This window comes from Aplysia californica, unplaced genomic scaffold, assembly GCF_000002075.1.
Source record: "Aplysia californica isolate F4 #8 unplaced genomic scaffold, AplCal3.0 scaffold00664, whole genome shotgun sequence".
Taxonomy (NCBI): Eukaryota; Metazoa; Mollusca; class Gastropoda; order Aplysiida; family Aplysiidae; genus Aplysia; species Aplysia californica.
Window position 1 is genome coordinate 364,259 of NW_004797934.1, and position 25,945 is coordinate 390,203.

General features: G+C 39.7%; 2 protein-coding genes across 6 annotated transcripts in view; both read right to left on the reverse strand.

The window, feature by feature from the left end:
- LOC101852356 (DNA repair protein XRCC3) lies at window positions 1–20,721 on the reverse strand. 3 transcript variants are annotated; one of them, XM_013087954.2, is made up of 7 exons: window positions 20,371–20,721; window positions 11,608–11,748; window positions 11,234–11,320; window positions 10,785–10,898; window positions 6,441–6,571; window positions 5,306–5,518; window positions 1–294 (listed from the first exon to the last, which is right to left on the reverse strand). In XM_013087954.2, the coding sequence occupies exons 1-7, from the start codon at window positions 20,405–20,407 to the stop codon at window positions 22–24; spliced, it is 996 nt and encodes a 331-aa protein (XP_012943408.1). In that variant the 5' UTR covers window positions 20,408–20,721; the 3' UTR covers window positions 1–21. The 3 variants fall into 3 exon arrangements, with proteins under 3 accessions (XP_012943408.1, XP_005108214.1, XP_035828255.1); XM_005108157.3 differs by lacking the exon at window positions 20,371–20,721 and adding an exon at window positions 17,559–17,807; XM_035972362.1 differs by lacking the exons at window positions 5,306–5,518; window positions 20,371–20,721 and adding exons at window positions 5,651–5,731; window positions 17,559–17,807.
- A 4,381-nt stretch (window positions 20,722–25,102) lies between these two features.
- LOC118478553 overlaps window positions 25,103–25,945 on the reverse strand; it is a 27,736-nt gene continuing 26,893 nt past the window's right edge. For all 3 annotated transcript variants that reach the window (XR_004859120.1, XR_004859121.1, XM_035972363.1), the window contains one exon: window positions 25,103–25,280. Coding sequence is in view for 1 of the 3 variants with exons in the window: in XM_035972363.1 (XP_035828256.1) it covers window positions 25,189–25,280 (92 nt within the window). In the remaining 2 variants the exon portion in view is untranslated. The remainder of the gene's footprint in view (window positions 25,281–25,945) is intronic.

Consider the following 25,945-nt stretch of genomic DNA (forward strand, 5'->3'; position numbering starts at 1 on the left):
TAATGTTTGCACAAAATGTATTCAGACTAAAATCCCATGCATTCCACAACGATCAATATAAACAGGAGTTTCAGATTGAGGTAAATGGGGAGCAAAGACAACTTTGAGCATCCTGTATGTTCTTAGACCACTCGCTTCTTTAACACGTACATTGTCGCTCTCCCTTAAAAAATGTTCTACACTGGGAACTGGTTTTGAAAGCATGAATCTGCAGGTAACTTGATTCGCCCAAGCAAGTCCAAGAGCAGGAGTCACAGCATTACTGCAATTACCCTGGGACATGTCACTGGAAACCTGTCGAAAAAAATGCGAAACAAAACATATTTGTATTCAGTTCGGAAACACAAAACAATGATATCTGGCTGCTGAAAGTAATGCAATGCATGGTTCACCTCTCTCCCCACTGATCAGTTAAGACCACCTTCATGAACAGTCAAAGGCTTTTACTTTTAACAATCCAACTTGGAACTGGAACAATACCTGTGGTTGGCTATAACAAAGATCTAATCTTTTTTCTAGGACTATTGACACTTGTGATTTGAATGTGAAAATAAGAAATGTGTAGTGTAAAACAAACAAGCAATGATCAATTGGAGGGGAGGAGGGGAGGGGGGGGGGAAGGGAAGCTGAGGATGTCAACACAGAGATAAATTACAGTCAAACCTCATTATACACCCACCCTTGGGACGAGCATGAAGTTGATGGTTCCCTCTGTTAAATAGTCCCAACTGCCTAACGACACTAACGTCAAGTGAAATGACTCTGCAGTGTGATCTGCATTTAAAATGTGTCTTTTTTTGGTGATATCATGTATGTATTCAAATCAGAGAGTCTTCCTTCTCTCTCTCTCTGTGTGTGTACACATTCAAATTTCAAACCTAGCTGAACATGGAACTAATAATAGACCTGTGAATAGGGGCATAATGAAGCTGGGGTCAGATACTGCACTACATAGAAACTCAAATATTGGTACAGTGGAATCCTGTTATATTACGAGAGGGAGGGGACCGGTGCGAAATGTCCGTTAAGTTATAGCAGGATTCTCGTTATAAGGAATCCAGTCATAAACTCAAGGGAAATGATGATGTAGGCCCAATCTATGATGAGTTCGGTGTTCTGTTTGTATCTTTTTATTATCTCCCCTGATGATGATTTTGTTCAACGTGACCGCTAGGTCTTACTTGATCAAAAATCGAATCAGGTGTCTTTCTCTAACACTAGCGATGTTGACAGCTTGGCGTTGGCAATCAGAAGGAAAGGGTTCTAGTTCTACTCTAGGCCAACTCGCCCGCTGTGTTGTCCCCCACCCCCACCACACTCTGTGGAGCGTTCTGTCTGCTTGTACACATTGGGTACACCCCAAACCCTGCCCACGTCACATTCTAATTCCATCCATCACAGCATTGTGACCTCTCCATTCTTGCATCAGAGAAGTGAGAGGTATGCTAGGCTAGGCTGGCCTATCACGCAATACGTTATGCTTGTCTGTGCATGCCATACCCTCCCTACTCAGTCACTCCGGCCTTCATTGTTGACACAGGTGGGCTCTCCCATACTTTGTTTTCCTAGATAACCAACAAGTTTCTCAACTGGCGAGATTTTACATTATGTATAATTGGCCTATGCCCTGAGCACAGCAGCAGCAATATTCCGCTATAACTGACTTGCGTGTTTGTCTGATTGCGCTATAGCAGTATTTTATTTACAAAGATAAAGAAGGGAAAAAAACAGGGTTTTAGATCAGAGTCTTTATAACAGGCTTCTCGTTATTTCAGGACTCGTCATAAGTGGACTCCACTGTACGAAAAACTCTGACTCAATGAAAAGTTGGGCTCAACGAAAGTTGGATTCCCTGTTTTTCCATTATTCATGGCAATCAACAAAATACAGTAGAACACGGCTATAGCGGGACTTTTGGTTCCAGAAGAAAAATCCCGCTGTAGGCAAGTTCCCGCTATAGGAATGCAAAGGGGAAATTACCGGCAATTTTTTAAAATTCCACATGATTACATCCCTTTCATATCAATAAAATTTGCGCTTTAGATTAGTCTTTCTTTTCTTGTCAACTTCGTTTAATTCGAGTGAAAAGCATTTCCTTTAGTCTTTGTTGCAAGCAATATTTTCATCGGTTTGTAGCTTGTGCTGTTATGCCTACTGTAGAAGTAGAACTGGTGAAGTGAATGCGTACGTATGCTTGAGCATCAATGATCGCAATTCAATGAATCAGGAATCACACACTACATGCTCTCCTCTTCTTTTACTTTTTGGTCTAGCCTAGGGCTAGGGCTATTATTACAGATTTACATCATGTTTGGAGTGGTTCACATAACGCGCCTCTCCGCACCATCTCTCTCTTCGCACCATCTCACTCTAGGCCTACCGCCCGCTCCACCTTACTCATCCCTGGACTAGCCAATCACAACGCCGACTGCCTGTTTGGATTTGGAGCCCGCCTACAACCCCCCACCCCTCCCTGCTAGACCTAGCTTGATCTCTCCTGCTGTATCTGAGTTCGGGACTTTCCTTGTCCCACTGTAGTATATCCAAGCATAAGTAATTGAGTTTACATAGGAAGAAAAACGGGGATTCCGGTAAGGTCCCACTGTAGTATATCCAAGCATAAGTAATTGAGTTTACATAGGAAGAAAAACGGGGATTCCGGTAAGGTCCCACTGTAGTATATCCAAGCATAAGTAATTGAGTTTACATAGGAAGAAAAACGGGGATTCCGGTAAGGTCCCACTGTAGTATATCCAAGCATAAGCAATTGAGTTTACATAGGAAGAAAAACGGGGATTCCGGTAAGGTCCCTCTGTAGTATATCCAAGCATAAGTAATTGAGTTTACATAGGAAGAAAAACGGGGATTCCGGTAAGGTCCCACTGTAGTATATCCAAGCATAAGTAATTGAGTTAACATAGGAAGAAAAACGGGGATTCCGGTAAGGTCCCACTATAGTATATCCAAGCATAAGTAATTGAGTTTACATAGGAAGAAAAACGGGGATTCCGGTAAGGTCCCACTGTAGGGATGGTCCCGCTAGAGTCATGTTCTACTGTACTTTGTATTCGTGAAGAGTAATTTCAGGCTTGACTCAACAGAATTGTTTGCAGACAAAAACAACCCTCGTTGATGTAACTTAGTGCATTTTTCTTGCACAACAAACCTTTGTTCCAGGGAACCATCGGTCCCCTGCACTGTGGGATGGTGGCCAGGCCAGCACTGTGTAAATGTGGTAGGGGTGTGTGGATGTGTGCGTGTATGTGTGTGTGCGTGGGGGGGGGGGGGAGAAGAGACAACAGCGTGGCATGGACTGTCACCGGAGATGTCGTCATAAACTTTTTCAAGGCTTCTGAACAGTATTAGACAAAGATCCACATAATGGTCTGCAGGCAAGTCTGTAGAATAAAACATCCGATAGGTTTCATCAAAACAAACCCAACAGTGTATTAGGAAAATTGCGGCAAACTATCTATCACATGACTCAAACCATGGTTTGCTCCTTCTTTCCTGTCAAACATCTGTAGTCTTAATCTCTCTTCCTTTTTAATGTTTGTTATTCTCCTACTTGTAACACCTCAAATCTTCTGCACTTATGACCTAATTGTGTACCAAGTGCCGTAAAACACTTGCAAAAACAAACAACTGATTCGCACCAATGTGCATATATATCTAAGTGAAACATGCTTTTACACAGCGTGTGTTTCGGCAGTCCACTGTATGCAGTAGCACTGTGATAGTTTAGTTTTCAATTTTAGTTTAGCCCAAAAGTGGGACATGCCTGTTTTTGTAGCAAAGAGAAGAAAATTAAAGTAGGCCTATACAGTGGTGACCACTTTTAACGAGTCCTGAAATAACAGGAAGTCTGTTATAAAGACACTATTCTAAGAGCCCGTTTTGTTTCCTTCTTTATCTTTGTAAATAAAATACTGATATAGCACAATCAGACAAACACGTGAGTCAGTTGTAGCGGAATATTGCTGCTGCTGTGCACAGCGCATAGGCCAATTATACATTCACCAGCTGAGAAACTAGTTGGTGATCTAGAGAAACAAAGAATGGGAGAGCCCACGGGTGCCAACAATGAAGGCTGGAGCAAATGAGTGAGGAGGGTGTGGCATGCTCAGACAAGCAGAATACATCGCATGATAGGCCAGTCTAGTCTAGATTATCTAGGCCTACCATGCCTACAGTGCTGTGATGGATGGAGCGAATGTGTGACAAGGGCAGGGTGGGGTTTGTACCCAGTGAGCCCAACAGACACAATGCACCACAGGGCGTGGTGGGGTGGGAGAGAACACAGCGGGCGAGTTAGCCTAGAGACCTTTCTTTCTGATAGTCAACGCCGAGCTGTCAACATCGCTAGCGTTAGAGAAAGAAACGTGACTCAATTTTTTATCAAGTAAGTAAGACAGAGAGGTCATCTTGAACAAAATCATCATCAGGGATGATAACAAAAAGAAATTAACAGAACACCAAACTCATAGATTATGCCTACTTTATTATTTCCCTTGAATTTATTACTGGATCCCTTATAACGTGAATCCTGCTATATTCCCCTCCCTCTCATTATAACAGGACTCCACTGAACTGTAATTTTCTTTTCGCAAATATTTATACTAATCATCATGAAGATCGATTTCCTTATGGTTCCATGAAACTCACAAATCACAAAGTCATCGGGCCCAACCTTAATGTTTGTTGAATCCGAGTGATTGTTATTAGAAAGATTTGACCAATGAGAGCACTTTTTTGTATCAGTACCGAAATGGACTTGCGCAAGATTCACCTTTCAGAGTTTTTTTTTTTTCGTGTGATCCCCACCAGAGCTTAGAGGAGCTTTATCAGGATCTTCAAGAACAGGTGTTCATTATCTCTTCAGTTTACATGTTTCTTGGTTCACGGCTGCTCAAAGGCATCTGTGGTGTCGCAATTAGGTGCTACAGTGTCACATGTAGGAGACCCAAATTCAATATCCGAGTGGAGAAATTTTTTTATTGTGTATCTCAGTCTTTCTGATGGGATGTTGTATCCCTCTCGGCTCAGGTTGGCCCTGACGGGCAGGTCAGAAGCCTGCCTCCTAAATGATCAAAATTGGTCAATGTTTTGATTGAAAGCTTTAAATCAGCAATAAAAGACATTGGAAAGGTACCGTACTGCATAAAAAAGTAAGCCACCTTGAAACACTTCAGAGCAGTCTCATGATAAGCAATTTCATGGCAAACTCAGAATGCCAGTGCTGTTGTCAAGGGCCTAATTTTAAAAAATGTGATAAAGAAAGTGCAACTTAAAGCACAAAGCCCACCTGATTTACACAAACAATTGGAATGTTGTGGTCTGCAGCAAGTCTCCGTAATAGAGATGAGAAGCCGTTTAAATGCTTTGCCCTTTCCACTGTCTGAGAGACATCGTACTGACATCGGAACAGGGCAGTAACTGAATCTATTACAACCAGTCGCACTGATCTCTGGCGAAGAAGCACTGGCAATTTGTACTTCACACAGCTGTCGAGTGTCTCCTGAGTTTTGCAACAACAACAACAACAAAAAAAGATGTCTCATGAGCACAATTTAGAAAGCAGACACATGTAAACAGCAAATCAATACTCAACATCAAGTAATTAAAGTGTAAAATATAATAAATGGCTGACTTTTCTTCGTTTTGACTCTTTGTGAGTATGTAAGTGTAAGCCTGCTACCTGTAAAGAGAACTTCATTTCCACCTCCACATGCTGAAAAGTAAGATGAAACCAATAACTGACTCATGGTATACTCTGAAATAAACAAGGTAACTTTGTAGCCAGTTCTTCACTCAGTATGCTCTCCTACGAGGATATAATATATACTTCTCCCTCTGTGTGAGAATACACAAGATTAACTTAATAAAAAGAAGAGATTTTATCAGACTGTACTCACATTAAGTTTTAAATCATAAATTCAGTATGTACATCTCATTGTATCAACCTTTTAATGATGACTTTTTCAGAACAAACAGATTTATTGTTATTCATTAATGTATGAAAGATGACACTATAACTTTATTTCTGCGAAGGCTTTATTTCAAAACCGAATTACTAAACAAAACATTTTATTAGTTCAAGTGACAAAACATCAGGAAATTAATTAAAATTAATTTATAAAATATATACACTTCATAAGGGTTTGACACTGAATGATCACATTTTCAAATAATAGTGTTTTTCTCTAGTAAATTCAAAGTATACATATATATACATATATATTTCACATTTAAATATGTGCTTCTCGGAAAACTTCAGATAATTTAATTTTACAATTAATGTTGTGAACATTATTTTCAAAATTTCTTTTCAAACACAAGAGCAAAACAATTAGACGTTCTTTCCGTCAAGACAGGGGTAGATCTTTCTTTCTCTTTATCTTATGACGACATGAGAGAACTCTGAGTTTTTCTAAACTTACAAAGTCTGCCACATGTTCAACGAATATGTGATCCCCAAACTTCCTGTCTGACTCTGAACTGGAATTATGTTTAATGATCTCCTGAAGACGTCTGCTGGGAAATGCATCTTCTGTACATATGTACACAGCACCTGGAGAATACAAAGGAAAAAGAGCATTGATCTAGTACGATCATGTTGCCCACTTACCCAAAGAGCATGTGTGGCCAAATATATATATGTGAGGCATGCTGACTAAATAAGTTACTTCTCGCAATCTACAAAAATGGAGATATTGGCCAAAAATCGACACAATGGTTAAATTTGTAGATTTTCTATTGATGTCATATTCTATAATTAAGTATAACATGCCTTTTGTTATTTCATACTTATATAATTGTAAAAACTTCACCAATAAATGTGATGTACCTGTATCAATTTCTATATTAGGCTTAAATCCGAGAAGTAACTCATTTTGTCAGCACGTTTCACAATATAGCTGATCAGGTGCATGACAGCTTTCACACAAAGGTCTCTTTTTCGATTGACAACACTGTGCTGAACTGTGGATGTATACCCAGAACACCTGAGCACCTTTGAGAAAGTTCTATTATGTATCAAGTTTGTGATAGCCACTTTAATTTTTTTTTTTTAAATCGTAGAGGGTTTTACGGCACTCGCAACTGCATAAGGTTATATGAGCACCAAGGGGTGGGTGTCAACAGAGAAGTCTTTACAGGGAATCAGACTTACATTGCTCACCTCTCTAGCTTCTACTGCTCAAGGTCTGCTTCGACTACCAAGGCACCCCGAAAATAGCAGGTCACAAGAGTGTGACAAACATACAAAAGAAGTTGAGGAAAATGACAATAGTAAGGATTAGGAAAGAAAAAGCAGCAGATCCCTGTTGTAGATCAGGCACAGTTATGAGCGTGACATGAATCAGCCCATTTACAATTCTACTGTGCTTGAACGAGAAATGTCCCCCCCTTTGGGAATGGCCTAAAGACACTACAGTCAGTGGCATTGCCCTGGGGGGTATAGCCACTCTGGACTCGAATTCAGACACAACCTGAAAAAGAGCCTGATAAAAAGCACTTTGTGTAAATATTTTTAATATTCACTTTCCGGGGAGATATTAGTACAAATATCAGCTCCTACAACTAAAATTTTAAGTGTAATTTGCGTAAACCTTCAAAATAATATGTAAGGGACTTTCACAGCTTAAAAATTAGAAAACTCATTATATCATACTATTAGCTGCCAACTTTTTAAAACTAAAAAAACCAGACTCTACATATATACATGATAGGTCGAGAAAGTAGGCATTAGACAGTAACCCCCCCCCCCCCCCTCCCCTCTCCAAATCTTCCCACACATTTTTCTGTGTGCAAAAATTCAAACTATTCAAAGCAAATCTGCAAAAATAATGTAAGAAATTTTTATTCAAAGTCTCTCCAACTGACTTATATAATGGGTGTCCCTCTCATTATTATAATACCGCGTTGCTAAAGTTCTGTCACACCCACTTTAAAGTACAACTAGCTGGGCTCCCTTTCGATGAAAGGAATTATTGGTGCATTAACGTCAGCCGAAAGTCATTGGCTTATGATATTTACATTCTACCGGAATGGAGCAAATCTTGAGAGATGCAAAAATTAGAAGGTTTAGATCTCTTATCTCAAAACAGTGCCCACGTTTAGTGAACGGAAACCTCCTTTTCTAAAATTACAGAGACAGAAGCGTCCGCCAACAAAAGCGATCGGCGAAATAAAGAAATTTAGTTTTTAGCAGCAAAACTGTCTCGAAAATGAAAAAACGAAGGGCGTCAATGGCGTCATGATCTGGAGAATACTTTAAAGAATCTTTTGTCGAAAACCACATGTCGATCGATGCAGCCATTAAAAAGCCTTTTGAATAGCAAAATTCGGCCACCACAAATAGATAATAGATAACTTATTTACTATTCAACATAGCAAAGAGAAATTTGGTACACACGATCTTTATTCATTTTCTGCCAACATGACAAGAAAAGAATTGACAAATGTCTTTCCTTATTCAAGGGAGATAATTTTATTCACACTGACCCTTGCAAAATCCAAATCAAAGTTTGCTCAGTATCGTGAGTGGCCTTTTCCAGCTTGAATTACTGATATAAAACGTCTGTTCATTGACTGAATTAAGGTCCTAATGGTTGTCTGAAGAATCCCCTGCCATTCCTTGTGAAGTGCACTGTTTAGTTCCTGACAAGTTTATACAGAGTGTGGCCTGTTTCTAATCCTCCAGTCAAGGTCATCTTTCTGATGTTCTTTTTTTTTAGTGGTAAATGTTTTACAGCGCTCGCAACTGCATAAGGTCATATGAGTGCACGGGAAACATTAAACTTTTTCTGTTGGAAGGAAATTTTGAATTTTGCTCGGGTGGCAGCCGAAGCCTACTCTTATCGATTTTAGTCCATCAAGGGATCTTTAACATGCGCAACTTGCACACGGGCCCTCTGAGATTTTTCGCCCTTGTCCGAGAAGGCTTGATGTAGATCTTTCCTACCTGAAGATCAGGGATGTGGCTGAAAGACAGCAGTAAGAAGGAGCCAAGGAGTAGCAGTAGAAAGGTTGCAGAAAGAGTCAGGAGCCCAGAGGAGGGGGCAAAGGAGGTGAGGGGGTGGGGGCAGAAAGGGGAGACGAAAGCAGATGACAGAACATTGCTAGAGAGCAGGAAAGGAGGTGAAAGGAGACAATTTTAGAGAAGAAAATTTTTCAGTCGCTACCCGGATTCGAACCCGGGATCTTTGAATGAGAGGCCAACACCTTAATCTCAAGGCCACAAGAGCCCCCCTCAGATGTTCTGTTGGGTTAAGGCTTGTTGATCTTACAGGCCAGTCCAGAACAATGATTTGATGAGTTTGGAAAGAGTTTTCACTTATCGTGGCCATCTGTGTTTGTGCGTGGTCTTGTTAGCACATTCCATCATCCGTGCCATGTAGAGCACTTGGGGGACGTTGGCTTTGTGAAATCTCTATTCTCTTCTTTTAAACACTTTTTCTCTTCCATCAATGTGACGAATCAAAAACCTTAACCCATTGCAGAATAAAATACTTTACCAACGTCTTTAGTTTCATTGCTAATGTTGTTGTGCCAAAATTTGGTGATTTCTTCAATGAAACAGGGTTAGAATGGCTCCACATAAAGGGCGATAATAACGTAATCCACGATCATATAAATGTATAATAATGGTGCTTTAATCCTATCCGTACGTTGTGTTTTACTATCGTATCTATACGACGTGGGGAACTCTGTGCCACCACTTTCAAGAGGAAATTTATTCGTTGATCTGATCCCTACGCTTTGCATAGTAGTCTGTCAAAATGAATTTTTTGAGAAATACTGAAAGTATCAAAGAGATCTTCATATTAGAATTATTCTAAAATGTGAAGAATACAACAGGGGGTACAAAATGACCCCAGGGCGTACGGATAGGGTTAAGATGGTCCGAAGTACCTGGCAGTCTCTGCACTTAGTTGGAACGGGTTTTGAACTTGGGAGTTGACAATAACTCAATTCTGACATCGAGTTATTGCCGTTGGTAAGCCATGTCTAGGCTTGTCTTGGACAAGTGGTGTTAAAACATTTGTTCAAGCGTTAGAAGGTCCTTCTGCACATATTTATGTGTCTTCCGACAGCAGAAAGCGTAATTAAAAGAATTTATCATAGATACACAGCGCCTTTATTTTCGGCAATCCGTTTAGTTATTTTGAAAACAGGTGAAAAAAAATGACCCAACTGTTAAAAAGTATGGAATTTTATAGTGTGTAAGGTGTGTTTACACATTGTCTACGTGATTCAAAGAAAATTTTGTACGCAGGAAGCATTGATTTCAAAGGAGACCGAGAGAAATAAATACCAACACTTTGTCCACGTACTACTTCCAGTTTATGATTTCGTTCGTCTTCTCTTGCACAAGGAGTCTCATAAGTCATACAAATCATACTTTCATTTTTGCTGCAATTCTAACGTTGTACCAAAAATTATCGAAATATAATGAGTGACAGAACTTTTGCAACTCAGTATATTTGCAAATCTGTTTTGAAAGTTCATTAAGTTTCTTTAGCATCAGCAAGTCTGTAAGGATTGCTCCATACCAGAAAACAGAGAATATGTATTTTCTGGCACCAAAAAACAACTTATGCACTTTGGCTCTAAAAAAAATGTACAAAACACATTTCTTATGTACTGGTTGGCACCTATGCTATCATATAAGTTCAGTTTAACAACTGAGAAAAGAATAAACAATTTTCTAGAATCAGATGAGAACATTGCAGAACACTGCTGTCAGGAGCTAGTAGCATAGAAAAAGTCAATTCACATACCTCCACCATGCTCCACATTTTTCTGTATACCAATACAAAGCTGGAGGCACAACTGGGTCTTGCCACTTGCACTTTCACCTGTCACTTCTGATATCGTGCCCGATGGCATGCCACCTGAGAAGAATTAACTCTTGTAGAAACTGTTCCAAGAAGACTCCCAGGGTAAAAGTACAAATTATAATAATGCTTGTGTGTATAATAGTACATGCATATGGGCAGTGCACCTCTTCAAAGAAAAATTCCTCCCTTTGAGTTTTTGTTCTTGAGCAGATATAATAATATTATATACCTCATGATGTCTCTCTTGTTTGCTAGTCTAAAGACAGCATTAATAATGAATTTAACTTTACATGAATACAAAATTCTGCTCACAATGACTTACTGATATAAAAAACAACAACTGAAACAATGGTTACTTGCAAGAGCAATAGGGTTTAAACCATATTCACCTCTAAATAGCTTGTCAATGCGCGGGCAATTCGTCGAGAGCTTCCATTGCTGTAATGATTTATCACGTGTTGTGTACAAATCTAAGGCTGAAAAGGAAAATTGTTTAAAATTAAAGTAAGCTAGAAATTATATAGGCCTATACAGAACATTATCCCGTTATCAAAATTTAATCAATCGAAAATCACATCTGCTTAAGTCATTTGCAACAAACTGAAAAGCCATTAAGTGAAAACAATCAAAGACAAATCTAAACAAACAATTCAATGTCAGCTTCTATTAAGGAGCTACGTACTGTTCAAACAAACATTATTTTGTGTCTACTTTCTAGATTGTTTCTTTACAAGCAGAGACTAAAATACTTTAAGTTGCTTACCAGTAAGGTGCCTTTTACTTGGAGCAAGACTCACAGCAATAGCATCTTTCACACTCTGAACTTCATCACTAGACAAACCTGTCATCAATTCAACCTCATGGTTGGACAATCTCATTATGCTGCCTTGGTCTGTAAGACGAGCTGAAAATAATCAATTAAACCATCATTCACTGATGCACATTATTTAATACTAATTATTACTGTCTGTTTTTGTGTGTGCGCTACTTAAATGCAAATTTAGTATTTAGCAATTTTTTTAAAAACCTGTGACGTAAAATTAATCATGAAATGTTAAAACAATGGTATTGTCCAATTCTTGTTATGTTGTTGTTGTTGTTACTGATCCAGCAACAGCTCTCGCCCTTCTGTCCAATGCCATGTAGTGATAAATGCAGGTTTGCTGCAGTTGTTGTTATGTTCCGTAGAGTGTGTTGTCAGTGTTATGTCTCGGAGGAAGAAGTGTAGCTCTGATGTCATTTAGGGCTGTACAGTGGAAAAGGTGCTGATCCACAGTCTCATATGCATAGTCACACAAAGGACACATTGGGGGAGGCTCTGGCTTTATTCTGTTCAAGTGAAAGTTGAGCTATGTTCTGTTCGTAGGCGAAAGATCGTGGTCTGTTTCTCTCTCTGTAGGTGGTTGATATTATCATTTTGTTTTGTTGTGGTCATATGTTTGAAAACTGCTCTGCCTGTCTTTCCTAAGGCCCATCTGTTCATCCAATCTTGTTTGCTGTTGCCTTTAATGATTTGTTTTGCAGTGTTGTATGAAGTTGGAGTGTTGGGCTGTTCCTGTCTAGATCAACTTTTGGTACGTGTGTCTTCTCTGTCATTTCCAGGTCTGTTTGCGCGTCCGGGAATCCACTGCATCACCAGGTTGACGCTACAGGATGTTATCAGGTGACGGGACCCAAACAGTATGTGTCAAGTCTTGGTTTAGATGATGGTCATTTTCTATCGCTTGCAAGACAGATAGTGGGTCAGTAAAAATCACAATACTCCGTATTTTGTTTGGATGAATGTCAAAAACTGTGCGGAGATGGTATAGTGCTGTTTCAATTGCCATCATTTCTGCATTGTAGCAGTTGCATTTTTCTCCACAGGCTGCAGAAATCTCATTGGAACTTCCATCTGGAATGCTAAGCCGTCTGTATAGATGTGTATCGAGTCATCTGAATAGCTGTCGATGTGATGTGATGCAAGCATCAGCGTTACTGGGTCTGAAGATTTTGTGCTATTGTCTCTGAGACATGTTGTTACGATTGGTTTTTCCAAAGAAATTTTGGGAGGAATGTTTCGGTTGACTCTTTTGGTCTCTCTTCTGTTTTGTGGTAGATGGTGACTCTCCACTAGTTCTGTGATGTGACGCATGACTGACTTTTGTTGAAGTTGTTTCTTTGGTTTCCATATTTCTACTAATTTCCTGTTTGGGTGGTTGGGGCACATTCTTTTGGTTCTTTCATGGAGCTCCAAAACTGCTTTATCTCTGCGGATTCCCAGGGGTTCAACACTTGAAAGAATTTCACATGCAGTAGTAGGTGTGGATTTCATGCCACCGTTTAAGAAACGAAGGGTACTATTTTGGACTTTATCAAGGATATTGCAAGTAGTTGTACTGCACATAGTGAGTAGGATATTGCTGTATTCCAGGGAAGATCGGACATACTCAAGGTATAGAGCTCTCAGAGTTTGTTTGTCTGATCCCTATGACCTGCTTGCGAGTTTTTAAAAAAAGTTGTAGTCTTCTTTTCGCTTTGTTCTTTATGCTCTCCACTTGGCTTTTCATGGTCAAGACTTTGGTCAAATTTGACTCCGAGGTATGTTGGTTGTTCTTCTTTAGGTAGATTTTCATTTCCTATCTTTAGTTGAGTTTTTCTTTGGCTGTTTTATGGCTCCTTGTGAAGATGGTGTATACTGTTTTCGTGCAGTTTATTTTGAGCTTCCATTTCTGACAGTAATTGTAGAGCCTCTTGAGGTTTTCATTTAGTTTCCCTGCTCCTACTACCATGCTGTGACGTGTCCGTCAGAGAGCAAGATCATCAGCGTAGAGAGTCTTTTCAGATTTTAGCACCTTCATTACATCATTGAAGAAGATCAGGAACAAAGTACAACTCAGACAGGAACCTTGGGGTAGGCCTTCTTTGAGTACCGGTATTTCTCTTGACGAGTAGGCATTGTTCACCATGGTTTAGATGTTTCAATCCGCTAAGAAAAACTTAATCCATTAAAAAAGTTTTGCGAGTATCCTGAGATCCATCATTTTCATGAGTAGGCCTTTTCTCCACACTCTGTCGTACGCCTGTCGGAGGTCTACAAAAATGGCAACAGTGTGTTTTGACTCCTGAAAACCATCCTGGATGTCTTGACTTTGTTTGAAAAGTTGGTCTTCTGATCTGTGTTGCTGCCTTTTCTGAAGCCTGCTTGGTGTGGGTTCAAGCTGTTGGAGTTCTCTAGGTACCAGTAAAGGGGATTGTTCACCATTCTTTCAGCAAGCTTACCAATATATGATGTTAGTGATATAGGTTGGTAGCTCTTTGCTTCTATAGGTGGTTTCCCCTTCTTTAGGAGCGGTACGATCTGAGCGATCCTCCATGCCTTTGGTATTCCACTCATTCTCCATGCGGTATTTACTAGGCGGCGTATAACGTCATTTCCTTTACTGCCAAGGTTGCACAGCATTTCGTTGTTATTTTGTCTGTTCCTGGGGCTTTCTTTTGCTTTAACTTTTTGAGGGTCTGTCCGAGTTCCATCATGCAGGATCAAAGCCCTCCTCAAAAAGGGTGTTGTTCACTGTAGTGGCTTTTTCTTTGTGCTTAGCCTTGTTTATGAGGAGTCTATCGGCCTCAGTTAGTCTTCTTGCCCTGTTTACTAAGGCGAAAAAAAAAGTTAAAAAGTTTAGCTTCCTTCTGGTCTTTTGTGATGGTGCTGCCTGAAAGGAAAAAAGGTTTCGGATGTGTTGGTATGAAAGAAGGCCCCTGATTGGTTGCATGCAATCGGGTAAGTGAATAATGGTACATGATGCAGGTGCAATGAATGGTTTCCGGGATTAGATAAAGTTCTTTGTGGGAGAAAAATGAGGGAAGCCACGTCTGTGGGGGCTGTTCACCCTGGAAGCAACCTCATTGAATCTGAGCTTGCTGATTTTAGTGTTTGTTGAATCCGGATCCGGATAATTTTAATTGATAAAGAAGAAAAAAACGAACGGGGAATACATTTCCTTTAGTTGAATCCGAGTTCTCGTTTAATCTGAGCTCGTTGAATCCAAGTTCCACTGCACTGTCAACTTTCTTTCTTTCTAGGTATTCTTGTCTGTCCACTGAAGGATGAGGCCCTCCAAGAACAACCTCGACTTCCACACTTTGTACCAGCTGCTCCGTTCTCCGTGTCCAAGTTGTACCCATCCATTTTCTGATGTCATCTTGCCACCTTCTTTCTGGTCTTTGTCTTGTTCTTTTATCCGGTTCTTGGTCCCCATTCCGCGCATTTTTTTACCCATCTGTTATCTTTCACTCAATCAATGTCACCAGCCCATTTCCATTTTTGTAAGGGTATAAATTTGGCTTGGGATAACTGCCACTCCTGTTTTCTCTCGTACTTTGTGTGTGAGCTTGATTTTTTGTGTATTCTCTTCTTCTTTGCATTTCCCTGTTACTGTTAGATCTCAGGGATATATTCGACAGCTGGTTCTTCAACCTACAGCCTACAGTGCAACTGATTTGTACGAGACCATTTCTCCTACGGCGTAAGGCCCCCTCGCTTTCAGGCAGCCATATTCAAAGGTACTCTACTTTAACTCTCTAATTCTATGACATGATTTTTATGCTGACAAGTGTACGCTATTTCTATAGGCCTATTTTACTATACTACAATCTCACCCTTTTTAAGTTTTTAGGCTAACCCATAAAAAGTCACTTGGTATTTCATACTCTTGGGGCCAAAACCGGAGATTGCCCATATTGTTATATGAGCATTATCGATTGAAGTGGCTAGCCCTACTTAAGTACGGCTAGCCTGCCAGTCTAGACATACTTAGGTCAGGCCCTATTGACCGAAACCTGTTGAGTACACAGGTCTCATTAGATCTTAGTAATAATCAGGTTTAAAATGATGCCTGTCAGTAAGGCACCTTTTAGTTTTGTCTGAAATACTAAAATACTTTAGGTATTGCAAACTAAAATTTTATTTTCATAATTTATCATTCAGCCATCATTATTAAGTAGGCCTATGGCTAGCCTGCCAGTCTAGCCGTCCTTAAGTACAGCTAGCCCAGCCAGTATTTTTTTTTACTTTCCCTCCCGTCTCACACTTAGCTACCAGTGGTCCATTTTCTACTAAATATTGATGCGCTGAACAGGAATATCAACTTCATTTCTGTCGCAAATGAATAGTTTTTGAAAGATCTGATAGTTCTGAATAGAGATAAACGTGCTTTGGACAAATCGGGGGGAGGGGCTCCAGGGGGGCCTGCCCCCGCGCTTTAACCCATAATTTGATATTTTACAGTTTTAGATTTGAAATTTTCTTGAAAATAATTGATTTGCAACAGTTTTAGATCTAGATTAGTGGCTTTCGATATTAGATATTATATCTATGTGTGATCTGCCGCAAACATTTCTGCAGTTTGACTCCCGAAGCAGTACATCTGTGTGGGGGAGTGAAAGTAAAAATTTACTGGGGGCTCCCCTGTTTTAACGCATAATTTGATATTTTACAGTTAGATTAAAAATTTTCTTGAAAATAATTGATTTGCGACAGTTTTAGTGGCTTTATGTGTGATCTGCAGCAAACAGTACTACTGCAGTTTGACCCCCGAAGTGGGCCGAAGCAGTGCATCTGTGTGCCGGAGCGAAAGTAAAAATTTGGCTGCCATTCGGGTGGGAATAACATTCTCTTATTCCCACTCCTCTGAGGGGACTTTAAAAATATTTTACCCACTCCCCGGGTGGAAATAAAATTTTCTCTTAAATCCCCCCGGAATATATAAAAATATTTTACTCACCCCCATCCCCTTTGTAACGACCAGAAAAAATTTAAAAGCTAAAAGTGACATTTTCCCCCTTAGCATGAGCACTCTAGTTTGAATGTGTTCAATATTTCCAGACCCAGCATTACATTGTAGAAGCATACTAGATCTTGATCTAGCACATAGATCTGCCAGTGGAAATATGTCTAATTCTCACACCAGGTTAAGAGGTCGGCCTTCAGCCTGTATTACATCTTATAAAACTAGATCCAGATAGATAGAGGAAAGATGAGAAGTGACCCAGCCCGGGTGGTAATATAACAAAAAGAATTATTCCCATCCCGGGTGGGAATACTCACTTCCTAAAAGTTTCGAAGTGACTATTTCTCTGAACGTTCGGGAAAATAAAGTTGTTCAACTCTATTTCTCCGAACGGTTTCAGATTTTGAGATTTTTTGGTCATTTGCGAGATTTAGGCGTCATCTTTTCATTCTGCCACTCTGCGAGGACTGGGAAGAAGCATTTTTTTCATCAAATTCAATTTTTAGAGCTAGAGATTTCTAAATGTCTGAATATTCAAATACTTCAGTAGTGGTTGGGGCCTCGTTCGTGGACTATACTATACTTCGTTTGAAAATACCTTCAAAAGGTAAGCCTACTGCGAGAAAACAAGACTGCTTGACATTGGCAGTAACCTATTTTGCATTTCGGAGTGGCTATTGGCCCACAGGGGCATATAAAATTTCCCCTAGAACATTTGTTATTTGCCCACATAAATTGTGAGTTATCTCCCCTGTGTTTGGCGCACGGAAATGAAGTTGATATTCGTGTTCTGCGCATCAATATTTAGTAGAAAATAGACAACTGGTAGCTGAGTGTGAGACGGGAGGGAAAGTAAAAAAAGATCTAAATCTAGATAGCCTATCTGTACACAGATCTAGACTAGATCTAGACTTGGCCCTCTAACGCAGAAAGAAGTCAAGCCTACCTTTCTTCAGGGCATGGACAACTGTCGAATCAAAATGAAGACATGAAATGTCCATTTTCGTACCGCCACCATTAGATTTTAGGCCTAAAAATCTATCTAGATTAGATCTAGAATCTAGATCTACAAGATCTAGACTAGATCTAGATCTAGATCTAGAATAGATCAAGAATCTAGATTCTACAACTTGTTCTGATCATAAAATTGCGCCACCCTGTTGTATTGGTCTGTTGATATAGATACACAAAAATAAAAAGCAGCGTAGCATTTATTACTGCTGGTACTATATTATTGCTATTACCTAATGTAGTAACTTCAAAGATCGTACTGCTAAATATTCGAATCTTTGGTACCGCGACAAACTACTAAGCTGTCAACAATAGTTCCGTGCATTAGGCCTAAGCACCAAACAATTCTTGGCTTACTAACATAATACATGTAGATTACAAAGGCTAGGATCATTATTACAAAGTATTGTACCAATACACTTTTTGTAAGTGTTTTACGGCGCTCGCAACTGCATAAGGTCATCATAAGAGCGGGTGTGACACGATAAACGTTTTCAGTTGGTAGGAAATTTTGAATTTTGCCCAGGTGGCTGCCGAAATCTACTTAAACTTAACTTACTACCCTTTACGCCATCTGGAGTTTAGGGCAGCAACAAAGGATCTCCAGCTCTGTCTGTTTTGGGCCATCTTGGTCAGCGTTCCTCACGAATGATTCCAGGACTTCATTTCAGACTCTACTGTGCGTCTCCAGGTCACTTTGGGTCTGCCCCTTTTGCGACGTCCTTCGGGTGTCCAGTGGAGGGCAGTCTTCACTATAGAGTCTGGCTCTCTTCTCAGAACATGTCCAGTCCATCTCTGCTTTCTCCTTTTTTATTATGGTTGTCATGTCCTCTTGCCTACATTTACATAACAGATCTGCGTTGGATATCTTGTCGGGCCAGAAGATTCTGAGGATTTGGCGTAAGCTGGTTGTATGAAAGGAAGATAGCTTGGCACGGTCATGATCAGTCATCCTCCAGCATTCAACGCCATATAGGAGTGTGGATAGTACACAGCTGTTATGCAGCTTTAACTTGGTTTGTATCCTAAACTGTCCTGACTTCCAGATGTTGATCATGCTTCTGCGTAGCCTACAGATCTTGCCTTGCCGAGTCTGTTCATGATGTCTTCCTTTGCGCCGCCGTCAGTTTTGATTATGCTGCCTAGGTAGGTAAATGTGTCTGTTATAGGCAGGTCTGTGTTGTTCACTCTAATCAACGTCGGGGAGCCTACATTCAGTGTCATTACTTCTGTCTTCCTCTGGCTTATTCTTAACCCAATCTGGCGTTCGTATTTGTGGAGCCAGTTTGTTTTTTCCTGCATGTGCTGGTTGGTATGGGAGCGTAGTGCAAGGTCGTCGGAAAAGTCAAGATCCTCGAGGGTGGAGAAGAGGGTCCACCTTATGCCTCTCGATGTATCCTCTGTTGTTTTCCTCATGACCCAGTCAATGGCCAGGTTGAACGGAATTGCTGACATGTTGCATCCTTGTTAACTCCTGTCTTTACCTCAAAAGCCGAAATAATATACTCTTAACTAGTATTCTATTTTGGACCACCAAGGGATCTTTATTGTGCGCAACATGCACACGGGAACTACCGGTACCAGATTTATCGCCCATATCCGAGAAGGCCAGATCGTACCTACCATAAGATTAAGATCAGGGGTGTGGCTAAAAGACAGCAGTAAGAAGAAGGAGCCAAGGAGTAGGAGTAGTAGTCAGTAGAAATTTACTAGAAAGGCTGCAGAAAGAGTCAGGAGCCCAGAAGAAGGGGCAAAGGAGGTTGGGGGGGGGGAGGGGGGCAGAAAGTGGAGACAAAAGCGGGCGACAGAACATTGTTAGAGAGCAGGAAAGGATGTGAAAAGAGAACGTTTTAGAGAGGAAAATTTCCGTCGCTATCCGGATTCGAACCCGTGACGTATTGAATGAGAGGGGAACACGCCTCCAGACCACGAGAACACACTCAATACACATTTTGACCAACACACACACACACACACACACACTATATATATATATATATATATATATATATATATATAGGGGCCTATAACATGCGATGTGATGTAGACTTTTACTTTCACATGATTTTAAAGAAATTGCTAGACTAAATAAACAAGCACTAGTAGAATCTATACTATGCATCAATCTATCGAAAGAAGAATTCATTCTAAAATTGCTAACAGATAGCCTACATTACTGCGGGTGTTTTAGGAGTTAATAGGAGAAGTATCAATATCTAGATAGTTCAACTTTCTAAAACAAAAGAAAACAAGTTTGTTATTTTAATGTGGGTGTTTTTATGCTCCCATCAATACAACTCTAGATCATTTATGAGGCGGGCTTCCGACTCTGTCTATCAGGGCCAACCCGGGCTGAGACAGGGAGAGAAATAACATCCCAGCAGAAAGACCAAAATACTCGATAAAAATGTTCTCCCCACTCGGGAATCGAACTAGGGTTTCCTGCCTGCGACAGCGATGCACATACCGCTACGTCGCAGACGCCTGAGTCATGCCATATTAAAGACCTACAAAAGACCACATAACCATATTATCTAAACACCGTTGTTGCCAGAGACTTCAATGGGCACTTACCACTTTGGAGATATCCAGACTATAACAACACCATAAAATACCTCGATGAGCTGAATGAAAAAAAAACAGCACATGAACATGTGTACGAACTTGGTAATAAAACAGGACTCCACAGGGTTCACAACACACAGATTCGACTTTACTACTTGACCGTGACCATTGTATCATCTGACCTTGACACTCCGTTACAGTGCAAGTCCTTGAAGACATCAGGAGTTTTCAGTCTTGAAAAAGGGGTTTTACTGGCACTTCCATTGACTTGCAATCATCAGAAGTGATCATAGACTGATCCTCATCATCATATCAGACACACAAGTTGGATCAAAACACTCAAGAACTCGTTGCAATTTCAAGAAAGCAAATCAGTCTAAATACACCAAAGACACACGAAAACAGGGTACTAGACCTAAAGTAAAAGTGGGGAGGTGAACAGACTGGATGAAGAACATTCACACCACAAAATGTCTTCAACAAAACTGCAGAAAGACATGTATCCTGAGAGGTGCTCAAAGAACTGTAAAAAAAGAGAGAAAAGGCCAAACCTATCATTGAACTATCAACATACGGCAATTGAATCATTCCCAATACAAGTAAAAACAAGAACTTCAACGTGCTTTAAAAAAGTTTGATGAACAAATTCACCAGGCCCCCGATAAAAAGCTCACACTCAAACACCCCCAACCGCGGGCTACGCTGGGAAAAAGACCACCCAAAAATTTGGAAGAATGCCTACACCACCCCCTTGTTCTGAAAAAGAGCAGGGATTCATAAAAAGATCCCCAAAGTTACTGTGCCGACTCGTATCTGACATCTTGCAGCTACAAAAGTTGGTGAGCACATGATTAACCGCAGACTTCACTATGGTGGCTGTGAAGAACAAACGGGCATCAGGAGAAGCCAGTAGCAGTTGAACAGAACAACTTTCAGCACATCATGTAAGCCCGTGCTGTGTCAAACTCAAAACCTGAGATAGACATCATGTACCAGGATGGCACCTACATCATGTCGACAGTATTTGTCGACCTACCCTACAACAAGCGTGTGATCGTGTCTGGAGAAAAGGACTAGATCTAGATCTAGATCTAAACTAAAAGATCGAAAAAAAATGGAAGGGATACATTACAAGGTAGAATGAACAAGTGGGTGAAATACTACGATCTTGTGTTAGAGAACAACCCAGACCAAAAATAATAGAGAACAGACGCTCGTCACAAGAAGTCTTTGACCATGGCCTCCCACAAATGTGGAGCCCCTTGGACTGTGGAGACAGAAAGCAGCTTTGGAATGTTTGAAGAGTAAGAGATTAGCCACACAATACCCTGCGAGAAATTAGTGGATAACTGGAAACCTAGAATCAGTTTGAAACATAAATCAATGCTGCACCACATCCCAAACCTGAAACTGAAAGAGAAATACCATCTACCAGAAAGAAGAACACCAATCTAAAAGATAAAAGCAAATTTTCAGCCCACCAACAAATCTGTCCTTCTGAAATAACACACATCTAAGTATTCTAAGACACAAAATCATCAACGAAAAGGGAGACCTTTATTGAACTGGAAAAAAAAGCTGCAGAGAACACAATCCTACACTATCCACAAGATTGGATCAATGTGTAACGTGTATCAATAGATCTGCGTATAAATTTCAAAGCCACTGTCAGCGATGGCTTTGGAAAATGTATTTGTTTCGATGATGGAGGTTCCTATTGGTCCTGTGAGTCTTCATATATATTTAAACTATAAATCATAGGAAATCAAGAAGCACTTAAACTCCATCTTCCGAAGACCTGACATCCACAATGAACATTCATATATATATATCAATATATTAAGGTTTTTTCCCCACCGACTCCACATTAGCCTTGCAAGCTATGGAGAACTATGAGACAGATCTTTGGGAAGTCCTCCACGGCGTTTGAACAGCTTACCACCTCTTTTCTCCTTTGCTGTAAAGCTTGTTCTACAGAGGATCTCAGAACACACAAACATTCACGGTAAAATCATAGACAGACTAGCCCCCCTCCCAAAAAGGATCTCACCTGGCACAACCAATCAAACCAATACCACTCAAAACAACAAAAACCATCATTAAAAATTTATGTTTAGAGGAACGGATGAACCGATGGGGAAGAGGTCTGACAGACAGACCAGTTTACAATTACATGAGAAAGGTGAAACGAACTGATAGCATGAAAACCCTCAACAGAAGGGAACAAACAGATTATATTCCATTTCCAAACACAACATTTTGTACCTCAAAACTATTACCAAAGCTGGGCAAAACCAGAAAAATCGCCAGTGTGCTTGCTTTGTGTCCACATCCACTAAAACAATCCTCCATCTGCTCTTTTACTTTTAATGTCTCAATCTACAGATATGTGAGCTGCGACGGCATCTTCTTCCTTTCACTCCTGCCACAGATTATAATACTTTATACTATGCTGCAGCAAAGTAGGCCTAAATTATGCTGAAGTTAAAAAACCTCCACCATTTTTTAAAACATGGCATTGGACTGAAAAGTACGCGCTCAAAGGCTACTGGATTAACAGCAACAAAATGGCAATGTGTTGAGAAGGAAGCAAAATCAGTAATATTTGCAATCTCATTTCCTTTTTAATTCTGTATTATTTATAAAGTACACACAAAACACAAAATCGTCTTTGTAACATTGGCTTGTGTGGTGTATTTGGTTGTTTTTTTGGTTGTGGCAGGGGGTTAGGCCTAGCCTATTGTATTGTTTGGCTGAAAGTTTGAGAGTGAGTAAAGTGTGAGTCTGTGTTCAGTTGTATTGTTTGCAAGTTGATAAAAGTCTGAGTTACTAGACTACTGGTGGGATTTTGAGAGGTGAGAGTTGTATCAAGGCAGAGGAGGCCTGCTGAAAGTATAGGTTGTGAAAAAGGCTAGTTAGAGCCTCGGTTTAGTTTTTCGTGAAGTGTGAGATTCCAATCCAACGTATCGGGGCCCCAAAGCTGCGGAAAGAATCACAACACAGAGCAGAGGAACAGGTTTGGCTAATTCCTGTTATAGTAGCATGTGACAGAAGGTTTGTAGTGTTAAATCTTTGTTTTGTGTTCCAAATAACAACAGCTTGAGTTTCACACCGCAAGAGTTCCACACTTTATATACAGAGTTGGAAATGGTAAAGTAAAGGTGGAACACTTTGCACCTTATCAGAGCTTCGAAACCTCCACAGCTTCCTTGTTACATCAACACCACTTTGTGACATTGACCAGCTTCATGTCAATTAAAGCAATACTTCTTTAAACTCTTACAAACTAGTCATATTAAAAAAAGAACAAAAACTCAGCATGCCAAACATAATAAGAAAGCACAAAGAAGAAAAATATAAACTCATTTTCAACTTTATTTGATTGTGTTTTTTTAATGGACTATGAATGTCAAAATATCAAGTCCATACAAATGCCCCACTATTTGACATGTTGACCAGTTGGTTTCACTACAATTCTGCTGTCATTTGGCGAGAGCATGATAGCTTCATACACTCTGATATAATAAAGGCTATCACCATTTTTTTCACACTTACAAAACACAACCAACATAAAGCATAAGCACTAAGAGATGTGTCTGTAGTAATAAAAAGAAAACTCACAAGCCGTCAAACGTTAGGTCAATGACATAGAATAAAAATGAAAGCCAAAAATACAAGGTAAAAAAACAAGAAATTTTCAAACAACTGGATGGCAAAACTTAATATGAAATATTCATATTACCAAAGGTCGACGACTGAAACTATTTCAAAGTCTGAATTTTCTTTTTATAAATGTAGGGGTTTTGCATTGCCATCTACACAATTTACATCATTTAGGAGGTAGGCTTCCAACTCTGCCTGTCGGGATCAACCTGGGCTGAGAGGGATACATGTTCCAGCAAAATGTTACATACTTGATATAAAATTTCTTCTTACTCAGGAATCGAACCTGGGTCTCCTGCGTGCTACAGCAAGGCGCCTTAACACTACACCACAGACACCAGTCCAAAATCTAATGCTCTTTGAATTTGAACAAATGCAAAAAAGAAAGCTAGAAATAAAACTTCTTCTTGTGATGATTCAAACTCATATATTCTTGTAGACAAACCCACTTTGGTTGTCTTAATGTCTTTATTCAATCACTAAACATCAACATAAGCTCACATCAGACAAAATACAGTATAAAACAACTAACTCAACAATACTTTTATTTCAAAGCAAACCAGTTGGAAGCAGCGGCCTACTTTTTTCATCCAACCATTGATAAAAGAAACCTTTGAAGTAGGCCTATATGATTCAGCTCTTCTTTCGACTCCACTTGAACTGGCATTTAAATTTATATATATATGTTCACCCCTACCCCAATCTCCCAGATCTGTACACATTAATAATGTCCAAAAATGGCACAAAGACAATGGACTTTCATCATTAGCACATGAGCAGTCTGTCATTTCACACATTTACTGATGTTCCATGGGACATATTATATGTGTCACAATGCTGTGGAATCAGGTGCTCATCAAATTTTGGGCACGTGGAGTTACTGGTATCATCTTAAAGCTTACTCATTTGTTTTGCTTTACATGAAAAAAATACGATTTTATCTTCAACAGAAGTCGAGATATTCGCGAATGATTGAGGTGGGGTTGCCTGGTTTCAGAGAGAAAATTAGCGAGAAAATGGCTCCAAAGTCTGGGACTTCCAAAGCTTAAGAGACCAAGGGAAACTACAAATTTACATTTTTGTGCCTTTAATCAACTTTCATCAGAAATTCCACACAGAAATGTGTTTTTAAAAGGACACAGAAATAGAAGGTGGTGAGTCCAAAAACAACAAAAAAAAGGATTAAAAAATGCCTAAGAGTCAGGCAGAAAAATGCTGGTTTCATTGATTTCATTGATTTCATTATTTTGACAATCACCTGATTTCCCCATAGTGCCTCACATATTTATTTTGCTATTGTATATACATCTAAATTATTTATGTAGGCTACAGAAAAACTATGACGTCCCGGTTTCATCTTCTGATCTCTTGCCAATGGTAATTTTGTGTCTAATTGCTTGACCTCCATATACAGAGACGATTCGTTCAGCTGAAAAAGATACAAACGATATTTTGTTAACATGTTAGTCTCAGTAAATTCGAGGTTGTATCTGACTTCAGACAAGATAGAGCTTCCAACTGTCAAACTCTTACAACTCAGGAGCACAAAAAGAAGTAGAAGGGAGCAAATTGATAAAGACAAACCCAAACTAAGTTCTTCTGTAGAAAAAAAAAGCAAGACGACGGACAGGAGCAACAAAAATGCAGGAAAATAGAAGTTTGAGGTAAATTTGAGCAAAGAGACACACTTCAACAAGATACAATGTAAGTGCCATCTAATGCAGGGAAAAGGCAAGATAGACAGATGGGAGCAACAAAGGGAAAGAAAAGACGTAGGACCTACCAGTGGCGCCCTCCAACCACCCTCAAAGCAGTAAGAGACTAACCAGCTGGCCATCTAAGTTAATCACATAAGACCCAACATTATTATAAAATCCAAACCAATACATAGTGCACAATGAGAACTTCATTCACTACAATTGAACACCCAAATTTCGAACTTGAGAGACTTGAAATTATGGTTATCTCAACCGGAGATATTCTTAAAAAGTCCAGGGGTTTTTTGGTGTATTTTTTACTCATAAAATCTTTTATTTATTTAATGCAAAAATCAGACCAAAGTATTACAAAAGAAAGAATATATATATATATATA